This window comes from Coptis chinensis, chromosome 9, assembly GCF_015680905.1.
Source record: "Coptis chinensis isolate HL-2020 chromosome 9, ASM1568090v1, whole genome shotgun sequence".
NCBI classification, from domain to species: Eukaryota; Viridiplantae; Streptophyta; class Magnoliopsida; order Ranunculales; family Ranunculaceae; genus Coptis; species Coptis chinensis.
Window position 1 is genome coordinate 75668517 of NC_141464.1, and position 13139 is coordinate 75681655.

At 37.8% G+C, this 13139-nt stretch overlaps 1 protein-coding gene and 1 pseudogene across 2 annotated transcripts; one reads left to right on the forward strand and one right to left on the reverse strand.

Annotated features, from left to right (window-relative positions):
• Positions 1-9335: 9335 nt before the first annotated feature.
• On the reverse strand, positions 9336-10975 carry LOC147478101 (EP1-like glycoprotein 3 pseudogene; annotated as a pseudogene). The gene has a single exon (XR_015207793.1). The product of XR_015207793.1 is annotated as an EP1-like glycoprotein 3 pseudogene (transcript).
• A 414-nt stretch (positions 10976-11389) lies between these two features.
• On the forward strand, positions 11390-12405 carry LOC147478102 (protein TIC 100-like). The gene is made up of 2 exons (XM_086582758.1): positions 11390-11631; positions 11776-12405. The coding sequence occupies exons 1-2, from the start codon at positions 11390-11392 to the stop codon at positions 11816-11818; spliced, it is 285 nt and encodes a 94-aa protein (XP_086438884.1). The 3' UTR covers positions 11819-12405.
• The last annotated feature ends 734 nt before the right edge of the window (positions 12406-13139 follow it).

A 13139-nucleotide genomic window follows, 5' to 3' on the forward strand; every position in this document is an offset into this window, starting at 1 on the left:
TGTCTACATGGACCAGCCATAGGGGTTTGAGGTCAAAGGTAAGGAGCACCTAGTATACAAGCTGATAAAGAGCTTGTATAGGTTGAAGCAGGCACCAAGACAGTGGTACATAAAGTTTGATTCCTTTATGGTGAAGCAATGATACAAGAAGTCTGCTTCCGATCACTGTGTGTTTGTTCAGAAATTTCAAGACAGGGATTTCATAGTGCTCTTGTTGTATGTGGATGATATATTGATAGTTGGCCCAAACATCAACAAAATATCCAAACTAAAGAAAGGCTTGAGTAAGTCCTTTGAGATGAAGGATTTGGGTCAAGCAAAGCAGATACTTGGGATGTGGATCACTCGTGACAGAAAGAGTGGGAAGTTGTGCGTGGCTTTCTTAAGAAAGCTACATTGAGAAGGTGTTGAAGAGATTCAACATGGATCAAGTGAAGCCAGCCAGTTGTCCGCTTGGTGGTCAGTTCCGCATGACCAAAGAGATATGTCCAAAGGGTGAGCATGAGCAGAGTCACATGGAAAATATTCCTTATGCATCCGTAATGGGTAGCTTGATGTATGCAATGGTGTGTACAAGATCGGATATTGCTTTCGCTGTTGGTATTGTAAGCCAATTTCTGTCAAATCTAGGTAAAGAGCGTTGGGAAGGTGTTAAGTGGATATTGAGATATCTCAATGGCACTTCCAAATCATTTTTGTGCTTTGGTGGAAGTAAACCCTTACTTGAAGGCTACACTGATGCAGACATGGCAGGTGATGTTGACTCGATAAAGTCCACCTCCGGTTATCTAGTTACTTTTGCAGGGGGAGCAGTTTCTTGGCAATCTAAGTTGCAAAAGTGTGTTGCCCTCTCCACTACAGAAGCTAAGTATATTGCAACCACTGAGTGTTGCAAAGAGATGCTATGGACGAAGAGGTTCTTTGATGAACTAGGACGAAAGCAGAAACAGTTTGTAGTTCTATGTGATAGTCAGAGCGCCATCCATTTGAGCAAGAATTCGAGTTTTTATTCTAGATCCAAGCACATACATGTGCATTATCATTAGATTAGAGAAGTACTCGAAGACAAACATTTGTGTATTGAGAAGATCCATACCGACAAGAACGGGTCAGATATGATGACCAAAGTCTTACCGAAAGGTAAGTTTTATGTTTGATGTGCTATCGCTGGAATGGTAGCAGACTCCTCCTGTTGATTTGGAAATTGCATGGAGGTATCCCCCCTCACTGTTCGAGAGGGGGAGATTGTTGGAGTTATCCCTCACATGAGGAGGAAAAGAAGTTCTGGCGTGAAAGCCGAAGGCGCGCCTTCAGTTTGGTCTTGCTCAAGGTGCGCACGCGGCCATGCCGTGGACAACTTACAGTGTTTTGAGGGCGCACGCGCTCGACTTTGGCCTTGCCCAAGGCATGCCCGCGCCCATGCCTATTTTCGTCAGGATTTCTATTTTTGCAAAACCGCTAGTTTGCAGTATAATGTTTGGGTGTTTGGCCAAACCTAACACACGAAAATACAGAACCAACACGAACCAAGGCAACACAAGAGAGAGAAAACCCAATCTTGAAAGCAATCAAGATTGAGAGATAACCTTTATAGAGAGACAAGCCTGTAAAGAGATAGGAGTGATCTAGTAAGGTGAGAGACTAAAAGGAGTGATTGTAATCTTCCTTCCCACTTTATAAAAAGATTAGCTCTTGTGGAAGTATGCACCATTGGCCGAACCACGGTATATCTTTGTGTTGTGGTATGCGTTTTACTTCTTTACATTATTATCTGTTGTTAATAGTTGTTTAGAGAGTTGGGCATGTTAGCTAGGTTGTAGTTGATATTTTGAATTTGTCTGGAGTTGAAGTGAGTTCAAATACAAGTTATCTGTGTAGTGGGGATCGATTGATATCAGATTACCCAACACGTCCTACACATAATGGAATGAAATGGTTCATTACATTTGTTGATGATTGCACCCGGATGACCTGGGTATACTTTCTAAGACATAAAAGTGATGTATGTACAGTTTTTCCCCTTTTCCATAAGATGGTGCGCACACAGTTTGGTATCTCTATAAAGGTTGTTCGCTCTGATAATGGGGGTGAGTATTTCAAGAAAGAATTGACTGGATTTAGGCATTCAACTGGTATTCTCCATCAAACATCTTGTTCTTATTCACCTCAACAGAATGGGGTTGCAAAATGAAAAAACAGACACCTTTTGGAGGTCACTCGGTCTCTATTAATTGGTGGTCATGTCCCATCTCACTTATGGGGTGAAGCTTTAAACTCTGCTATTTACTTGATTAATTGTACACCTTCTAGTGTTGTAAAATTTCAGAGACCCTTAGATGTGCTTTCTGACCACTATACACTTCCTCCCATCGTTCATTTAGCACCTCATATGTTCGGGTGTGTAGTGTATGTTCACTTACATGCACAACAACGCACCAAACTTGACTCACGTGTGTTGAAGTGTGTATTTGTTGGGTATGGCTCAACTTAGAAGGGTTATAAGTGTTATCATCCATCTTCTAAGAAATTTTATGTCTCCATGGATGTCATTTTCCATGAACACAAACTTTTTTTATATCACAGAGATCACTGATTCTTCACTTTAGAGGGAGAATAGAAATGAAATTCATAATCATGATGATATAATGGTCTTTGATTTATCGAGACCACGATCACCGAATGATAAAATTTCAATAGAAGAAGTCGATGCAGCCTCTCCTGAGTGCTTAGGTGAAGGATGTGAAGATCAAACCCATGATAGTACATTACCTCCTACAACGGATCCACTTATCCAATCTTCTCCAGAGGACCCATTAGAGGTATCGCCTAACACTATTATTGATGATTCCAATATTCATAATATTGTTGATTCTAATATTAATGATGTTGTGAATATACCTAATCTTGATTCTGAACTAGTTCAATATCATCTTCCACCTCGATCTAACCGTGGCCAACCACCAATTAAATATGAACCTGATTTTAAAGCTAAAGTGAAATATCCCATTTGCAACCATGTGTCATCTCACAAGTTGTCCAAGTCATATGCATCTTATGTATTTCAGTTATCATCTGTCTCTATTTCTAGTAAAATGCAGGAAGCTTTAGCAGATTCTAGATGGACCAAAGCTATGGTAGAAGAAATGGCAGCACTGAAAAAGAATGCTACTTGGGAACTTGTAATCTTACCAAAAGGAAAGAAGAACGTGGGGTGCAGATGGGTATTTATAGTCAAGCTCAAAGCAGATGGGAGTATTGAGAGATACAAAGCTCGGCTAGTTGCAAAAGGGTATACACAATCTTATGGTGTAGATTATCAAAAAACTTTTCCACCGGTTGCCAAACTCAATACTGTGAGAGTACTTTTGTCGTTAACAGCTAATAAAGATTGGCCTCTTCTTTAGTTTGATGTGAAAAATGCTTTCTTGCATGGAGATCTTATTGAAGAAGTATATATGGATCCTCCCCCAGGTATACTAGAATACTTGGGTACAACAATGGTTTGTAAACTAAAGAAGGCATTGTATGGGTTGAAACAGTCCCCAAGAGCTTGGTTTGGCAGGTTCACCAAGTCTATGAAGAAGTTCGGCTACAAACATAGCAACTCAAATCACACTTTGTTTTTAAAACATAGAAGAGGTAAAATCACTGCTTTGATTATCTATGTTTATGATATGGTGGTGATACTCCCATTGAGCATAACCACAAGTTGTTTCTGTGTTTGAATACAACTCCAATCAATAAGGGGAGATACCAGAGACTTGTAGGAAAACTGATCTATTTATCTCATACTAGGCTAGATATTACGTATGCAGTTAGTGTCGTGAGTCAATTCATGCATGACCCATGTAAACCTCACATGGATGTTGTAGAATGCATAATGAGATATTTGAAATCTGCTCCAGGTAAAGGCTTATTGTTCTCGAATCATGATCACCTAAAGGTAGAAGGCTACACTAACGCTGATTGGGTAGGTTTAGCCGACAATAGAAGGTCTACCTCAGGATACTTCACCTTTGTAGGTGGAAACCTTGTGACTTGGAGGAGTAAAAAACAGACAGTAGTATCAAGATTAGGTGCTGAAGTTGAATATAGAGGTATGTGAGTTGCTGTGGTTGAAAAATTTATTGAAGGACTTGGGTTTTAAACCAAAAGTGGAAATGAATCTATATTGTGATAATACGTCAGTTATAGAGATAACTTATAATCCTGTCTAACAAGATCGGACGAAGCATGTGGAGATTGATAAACATTTTATCAAAGAAAAACTTGATGCTGGAATTATTACTTTTCCATTTGTAAAATCTGAAGACCAACTAGCAGATGTCCTTACTAAAGCAGTGGCTAGCAAGGTGTTTATTGACTCTTTTGTCAAGTTGGGCATGTGTGATATCCACGCACCAACTTGAGGGAGGGTGTTGGAGTAACAATATATTACAGTATGTAGTATACTTAGAAAGTATATTGTAATCTTAGCAAGTGTATCGTAATCTTTCTCTAGATATATAGATCTCCTATAATCATTCCTATAATAATGGGAGATCTTATGTATTCATAGAATCCTTCTTGTATATATATCCCCTTGATATATTAATAAAGATCATCAGAAATATTCATTCAAACATCTTTGATAGCCTGCGTATAGTAGATTTTCTCAATCTAATATTCATCGACCAGATAGTTTTCTATATAGTGAAGATATAAGATAATGAGATCATCATTAAGCTAGCTAATGTGTAGCATAGCATCTTTGATATATTATCATTAAACTGGAACTTCCATCTCCTGAAAAGTGTTGGATCTATTTTTCTAATTGCATCTCTGGGCAAACTTTATCTTGATGCGCTCCATTGCTCCCATTGTGGGGCGATTGCATTTGCTCTGGAGGATCCAATCTATCAGTTGTTGTTCTAGATCTTAACAAAAGACTTGCATACCCACTCTAGGTATCCAATAAGGATTTCACTCGACCTAATGTTAATGGGCTTGCACTCCAAAACTATCTCATTCAAGTTTTCCAACATACTCAAAGGAAATAGGATCACGATTCATGAATAGCATATAGCCATATACTGTACTTTTATTTCCGCACCCCAGAAAATAAAAGTGAATTTATTTGGGAATAAGTGTCTTGCTTAGGGAGATTCTTACTTGGGTAGTGAAAATTGTTACGTAAACGAATGCGGAAACGTGACAATTGGACAAAGAAGATTGAATGTGGTGATAGAAATTGACAAAATACTTACCAATACAAAGCGAATAACCAATAGAAGTAGAGACGAGATTTACGTGGTTTGGCGTTAACCTAATCTACCAAACAAAATAGGAGAACTTCACTAATCAAGAGATAAACAAATAGAGTATAATCACTCTCAAACGAATCCCAAAGAATTCACAAATTGAATCTCACAAATCTATACTCTCACAAATTGAACTCAACTAATTTGAGCATCCAAACTTGAGCATAACAAATCCCACAAACTGGTCTCGTATTTATATAGGTTGTGGGTATCAAATTGGTTTCCTATTAGAATAGGAAACCAAAACCTTAACCATGTGGTGTGGTGCTAGCGGTGCCTCTTTCCAATTTGAATTTGGTAAACCAAACTCAACCACGTGCCTTATACCAACAATTCTCCACCTCGGTGAAGATTTATCCAAATCTGAGCCGATTAACCGAATAGCAAATCCCCTCTTCAATGCGCAAATGTCCGAAGAACCAAACAAATAACAAATGTCCCGAAGGACCAAACACGACTGTACCATATAGTGGCTGCCTACGTACCTTTGTTAAAGGATCAAGCCGACCATAGTTCACCAATGCCCCTAAGAGCCAAATCATCTCAAATAAAGGATATGAATCAAATTCAAACAATGTCGAAACTTGATTTCAGAAACCACTTTGGTTAACATATCAGCTAGGTTCTCCTTGGTGTCTATCTTAGTGAGTAAGATATCACCCTCCTTTAATTTCTCTGACAAAGTGAAAACGCACATCAATGTGCTTCGTACGGGCATGATGAACTTGGTTCTTGGCAAAATATATAACATTTATGCTATCACAGTGAATCTCAAGCTGACTCTGTACAATACCCAAGTCATCTAACAAACCCTACAACCAAATAGCCTCTTACATAGCCTCAGTCATTGCCATATATTCTGCCTCTGTCGTAGACAATGCAACTGTAGACTGCGAAATAGACTTCTAACTTACCGGAGCACCAACTAAAGTAAATACATACCTAGTAATGGACCAACACTTATCCAAATCACCTGCATTATAACACCCCGTTTATTTTCTTTATTTTTCCCTATTTATTAGGATTTTTACCGTTTTCAACCTAAGTTTTCTTCTAGATGAGCTGAGGTTGGGACTTCGAGTTCTACATGAAAAAGTATATCTACATACCTTAGTTTCTAAATATTTAAGTTACATGTCATTTGGATGAATGTAGGAAAAACTATAGCATTGTAAGAACTATGAAGGCTTGATTCCAATCTTGAAAGATTTGGATACGTAGGCAGCTTTGAGCAAAAGTGCAGCCACTACACTACACTATATCTATAATATATATATTAGTTTGTGTGATAACTATATGATTGTGTTAGAAATTACTATTGTTTTGAGACTACATAAATATATATGTGTGAAATAGAAGTTGTATATGAATATAGACTTTAATATATATGGATCTATTTTGGACATTAGTGTGTGTGGACTTGAATTTGGGTTAATGAACTATTTGTTTACGATATTGTGTATATGAGTGTGGTTATGTAAATTTTATTTGTTTGATTATAAGTCTGTTTACATTCAATGATATTTAAGTGCTTAATTTGTCTTGACGCGCGAAAATGACTCTCTGCATGTGTGGTCTGTTTTAACATGAGTAATGCTAGTATAATTATAAGTGATAATAATGTTTTAATGTGTCGCCCACATCTTTAGAACTCTCCACGCCTCAGGATTTGGTAATGAGATATTATGACTTATGATGTCATGTGATAGATGGGTATTCATTGAATGTGCCATGAATGACCCAATAGTTTGGACTGCCCTAGAGAGAAACTAAGGTATTCGCCTTGCAGGTTAGTCGTATTCCTTGAATGTACGGGAATGTAGGTTTGGGTATTCCTTGAATGTGGCAGGAATGACTCAGGGAATTCATTGAATGTGCCATGAATGGCCCGTTAGTGTTATGATGGGTATTCCTTGAATATGGCGGGAATGACCCATGGTATTCATTGAATGTGCCATGAATGACTTGAGATTTTATGGCCAAAGAGGCTGTGATTATGTGTATAGAAAGCCCAGAGATGGTTGTGATATAGTGATACTCAGTGGGAGAGAGACACACGTGTATGTGTGATTTGGCAAATGTGTGGAGTGCAAATCGTGGAGTAGGAACTAAATGTTGGGTTGAGTATGTTTATAAATGAGTCAACAAGATAATTAATAAGCAAAGTGAAATATTGATTTTACGTATGAGTGAGTTATTGCCTATGAATATTTATGTATTATGATGTATATGCTTTCTTACAAAGAAATATAGAGGTGGTTTGTGTGAGGTTATGGATGTGAAGTGTGACTGGAAATAATATTATTTAATGCTTGTGATCTTTTCTGTGATTGTGGAATGACTCTAAAATGATATGTTATTATGAAAGCATTAATGACTTGTAATAGTCTGAGATATATAGTTATGTACTTGAAAACTTTATGACGTAATGATGTTATGTGAATGACTACCCATGATATAAGTGGTATGATAAGTAGTATTCCCCGAATATGCGGGACGAACTATGTTGTATTAATTAGACTTCAATGTCTTAAATGAGGTTTGATTATGAATGAAAATTTGACTGGCTGAGATAAATTCTTTTATAGTGCTGTCTAACTCTGTTTTTGCAGGAGGGTAGGATCTGTTAATCTTTTATGCAGGGACATAAATATCTTACCCTGAGTCGTCGTGCTGACTTAAAAGTAATGTGTATCAAACCAATATTTAATTAAGTTATCATATGTGCATGTAATAAGTGGTATTTCTGTTGTGAGTTATCTTGGAAATGTATATTGGGATTGAAATTTTACTTGGGAAGAAACTACACGCCGTTTTGGAAAACGGAACTATATTGTCTTCCAAGTTGAAATGGTTGGTAATGTTATATTTAATAATTTGAAAGATTATTATATATATTTTGTTGTTAGTCTACTCATACCAACAAATTCAATTTGCTGACCCGTGTTTGCTTTGTTTTGTAACGTGGGTGTGTTGTTGGGAACATAGATGGTGGAATGCAGCGGATGAAAACGCTTGATTGGGATTCACTCTTGGAGTCTTACTGATATAAATTTTATGAAGTATAAAGTCTTGATTTGAAACAGATGTAATAGAGTATTTTAGTAAATTCTTGAATTTGTACATTAAGAGTTGTTCGTTTGGTTTTAATTTGATCTCATATTTTAATATCGTAGTTGTTAATGGGTTATTAGAGTTTTGTTTTATCCTAGATTTTCAAAAAATGGAATAGAGTGGATAATTTCCTATTTTTAATTTTCTGGAAATTTAGGGTGTGACAGTTGTATAGTCAGAATCCACATAACCCACATAAAACTGACTAGTATCCCTCTCAAACATCAAACCAACATTACATTCAATCCATTCAAGGCCAAAATATAAGGCGCCTTTACTGTTATCCATGCCTGTAAAAATACGTATGTAAGTAATTAATGAACTGCAAGTCGCATATAAATGAACAGCAAGTTAGAAAATGGGAGCAACATAGCCTGGTGGTATGTGTTGAATGCGCATTAGCACATTATAAACGCGATCCAAATGAAAGAAGAAGTAAAATATGCAAGCAAGCTGATTTGATGTGCGTTGACTCGGGACTATGTTACACATAATTCCGAATTTCCCATAAATCTTGAGGAAAATTTGGAAATGATGAGTTTTGTCAAAGATCGACTCAATGTTCAGGAGAAATAAAACTGCTCAAAATAAGGGATATGTATCTACCGATATATATATAGGTATTTTGGTACACCGATATCGATATTTTTGATATATATCTACCGAATATAGAATATTTTTTTTCGATATATATTGAAATTCTAATATATATCAAAATTTCAAATCAGTTGACTTTTTGACTATTTTTTAATATAAATCCGATATTTTTAATATATTTCTGATATTTCTGATATTATATTTCCAATACATCCGATATTTTAAATAGTTTAGACTGGTCACTAAAAAAAATAAATATATACGATATATATCGGTTTTTAAATACACCGATATATTCATCAATATCGATATTTTGGGCCTTGATTTCACATGAAACTAAAGTATATGTGATATTGTGATCTTATTTATCGAAGTAGATGAAGTACAACTTCCAGTTTGTGAACTAGTTTCTGTTTTGCTGGGCACAAAAAACCCGAAACAAACAATTTGAGGATCCAGTCAACCATGACCCTATTTAGGATACTTAGGTATCTTGATGTAAGCCACATGAGATTGGTTAGAAACTTTACTTAAAGTACCGAGTTCAGGAGCCAACAAGCACTTTGATGACTCTTCCTCGTAAAAGTAAGCTAAGCACCCACAGTCCAAAGTGCACTTTTCCCTGCACTTGGTTACCTTCACGGGCATTTCTCCCTCAGTGTAACCACTCATGAAGTGCTCTACACCCACGACTTTATAGTAATCAACATTATTTGCCCTCATCTTATAATGAGGAAGCCTTGGAGGTTGACAACTCTCGCTCCACCCCTTCAAGCCCTTGGGCCTTGGACAAGCGACACACTGATTCTTATCACAGAGTCCAAGTGACCCACATTTCTTAGGTAACTTGCACTCATTCCCCCCATCTAGTCCTTCTTTCGGACCAAAAAGGCTATAGGTCACTTCCCATGCACTCCAATCCACCTTATCATAGAACGTATAAATTTTAAGATCACCGTCGGATTCCAATCGAAGAAATGAAAATGAGCTATTGTATTTGGGTCTAGCAAGCATCGAGGTCCAATTGGATTCGGCCTGAAACTCATATCTTAACTCATAGGCGGCAGCATCTGAATTCGCAGGTACAGCGTTGAAAACCATACTCGTGGGGATAGAGCCTTGATAAGGTGGATTTTCACCAGTTGTGTAGTAGAGTAGAGGTTTGGGAGAGTTTTTGCTCTTAAGATACAGAGCCATTCTATCCTTTTCCAAAACCAGGCTATATGGGCCAGCTGAACCATCCACATTAGACACTCGGCTAACAAGCCCGGTCGGACCGCCAGGACGTAGTCCTTGTCCAACCAATAGAGTGTCAGTGGGATGGTCAAAGCTCTGCCAAACAAACCGGCCTCGGTTATCATGTAGCACGATATTGCCATTTGGAAGAATCTGAAATCCCACAACACCTTTATTTGAAGTGCCCGTTTGCCAAGCAATCTTGCCATTGGCGTCAGTTAGGACAAGATTTCCGTCAGTGCCAAATGCTAGGACAGCATTTTCGCGAACCGGATTACCCCGGTTCGCATCCCAAATCCATCTAAAATTGATGGGGTTATCAGAAGGTTGATACCCCATTTGTAAACCGAGGGTGTAGGCATTAGGGGTGGTGTTATAAAAACAAAGCATGAAAGGGAGTGCTCTCAAATTTGAGGTACGATAGTTGGCGTTGTACTCGTTTGGAGCATAGAATCCATCAGAAAATGAGCCTTCATTGATGAATTTGAAGGTCTTGGAAGCAGGAACAGTTGCTTCAGATAAAATGGACAAAATGAGTATGGAAAGGGAAGGTAAGAGAACTGAAAGAGTAGATGAAGACATTTTAGTGCTTGATCTTGCATTTTGAGAGTGACAAAGGTGCTCTATTTATCATAGATGGCAGAGATCTGAGTGCACATGCGTGAGTATGGGAGCCATTTATTTTTGGGTTATATTGACATACCCCCACCAGTAGTTGCAATTAGGATTACCCCCCATAATAATTGAAATTAGGATTTCCCTCCCAATTTGACAGTCAATAGGAGACAACCAACAGTTTCCGTCAGTTGACTGGTCAAGGATCACGAATTGTCCTAAATACCCTTTTTCTGTGGAAATTACGAAATTAGCCATTAACACTGTTTAAAGCCCACGACTCAAAGCCCAAAATCGATATTAGACACTGTTCAAATCTGGTTTCTCTGAGGTTAGAACAATAGATACAAACACGCCAGAATACCACATTAAACTCTTCGATGAAGTACTCAACAGCAAAGAAATGCAAAAGAAAAGAGAAAAAGAAGAGAAAGAGTTTCAGTTAAGACTTATTTGATTTCCCAAAAGACCCAGAGAAATGGACTGAACAAGATTTACAAGAACTTTGGGCTGATGCACCTTTAGATATGAAGAAACCTGGTTGGGATCCTGTTTGGGCTGATGCTGATGATTGGGATGTTGTTCTTGATGAACTTGAAGAAGGGAGAGATCCTCCTATTGCTCCTTTTTATTTACCGTATCAGAAACATTACCCTGCGATACCGGATAATCATTTTGACATTTCCACCCCCGAGTCTGTCATTGAAGAGCTTGATAGGATTGAGGAGTTCCTTAGATGGGTCAGCTACATTTTCCCTGATGGGAGTTCGTAAGTATTCGTTACCCTCATTTTCCTTGTTGGTTTGTTTCTGATTGTGAACTCTTGATTTGAGTTACTACGGATATGTGTTCCCCAATTGTTTACTGAAGAAGTGCTTATACTGACACCTTTTCTTGATGACATCTGCTGAAGGTATGAAGGAACTGTTTGGGATGACTTGGCTCATGGGACTTGACGATTCAACAGTGAAAATGACATAAGATTGGGTCAAATTGAGCTGAAAAAAGAAAGTTTCAGAAGAAGAAAAGTTGCACTCTTGTTTTGATGAAAAACACACTGGGACAACATAAGAAGAAGAAGAAGTAAAAGAAATCAATCTCACCGTCATCGTCATCAGTATCAGCTGCAATGAAGCTCAAAGAAGTGAGAAGAAGCATAACAGCAACAAGAAACACTCTAATAAGTAAACCATCAGTTCTGAAACCAAATGCCATGATAGCATTTGCAAGTGAACAGTTCACTCTAAACTAGCTCAAAGCTCATTTCTCTCCTCTCTCTCTCTCTCAACTAAGTTTGGAAGTAGAAGAAGAAACAAATAAGATGTTTTTTTAGAGTGTGTGGGGTTTTTACTTTTTTCTTCATGCTTTAGAGTGTCTCAAGCAAGTGTTGTTTGAGGGGCGGGTATGTGTGGAGGATCGGGGGTCTTGAAGGTGGTCATACTAGAGGTTTCCATGTTTCTTCAGTCGTGATATTATAGAGACAGGCAGGGGTACAGCTCTAGTTTGTGATTAAACTTTTATTTTATTTATTTATTAATTTTTCGATTAGTAAGTAATTGGTTTGTTTAGGCGCTAATCAGAGAAACCAGATTTGAACAGTGTCTAATATCGATTTTGGGCTTTGAGTCGTGGGCTTTAAACAGTGTTAATGGCTAATTTCGTAATTTCCACAGAAAAAGGGTATTTAGGACAATTCATGATCTTTGACCAGTCAACTGACGGAAACTGTTGGTTGACTCCTATTGACTGTCAAGTTGGAAATCCTAATTTCAATTATTATGGGGGGGTAATCCTAATTACAACTACTGGTGGGGGTATGTCAATATAACCCTTTATTTTTCTATAAAACATTAAAAAGTATATCCACTTAACGGTGTGGGCTTGAAATTGACGTTTGAGAGTTTCTGACAGTCGTTTCAGATGGTTATATAAAGACACCAAATTTTAAAGTAGGCAGGCTGTACCTGCGGTATGACATCTGGCCCTTCATCAGGAAAGGGGTGAGAGTATACCAGCGAGCGACTCTAGAGGACAAATCGGTTGAAAGTGGAATTCTAGAGGACCCGTTATTTTTGTAATCACTCACAATAACTGAGTGGATGAAAGTTCAAGTTTACTCTTGACGCGAAATAAGAACGGCTCGGGTAGATGAAATGTCAAGTATACCCTGTAGAAAAAAATTAAATGGCCTGACCCAACTGAAACAACCCGGTTATAAACATTGATTGTTCATATTCACAATAGGTATGAACATTGATTGTTCATACCCCCGATTAT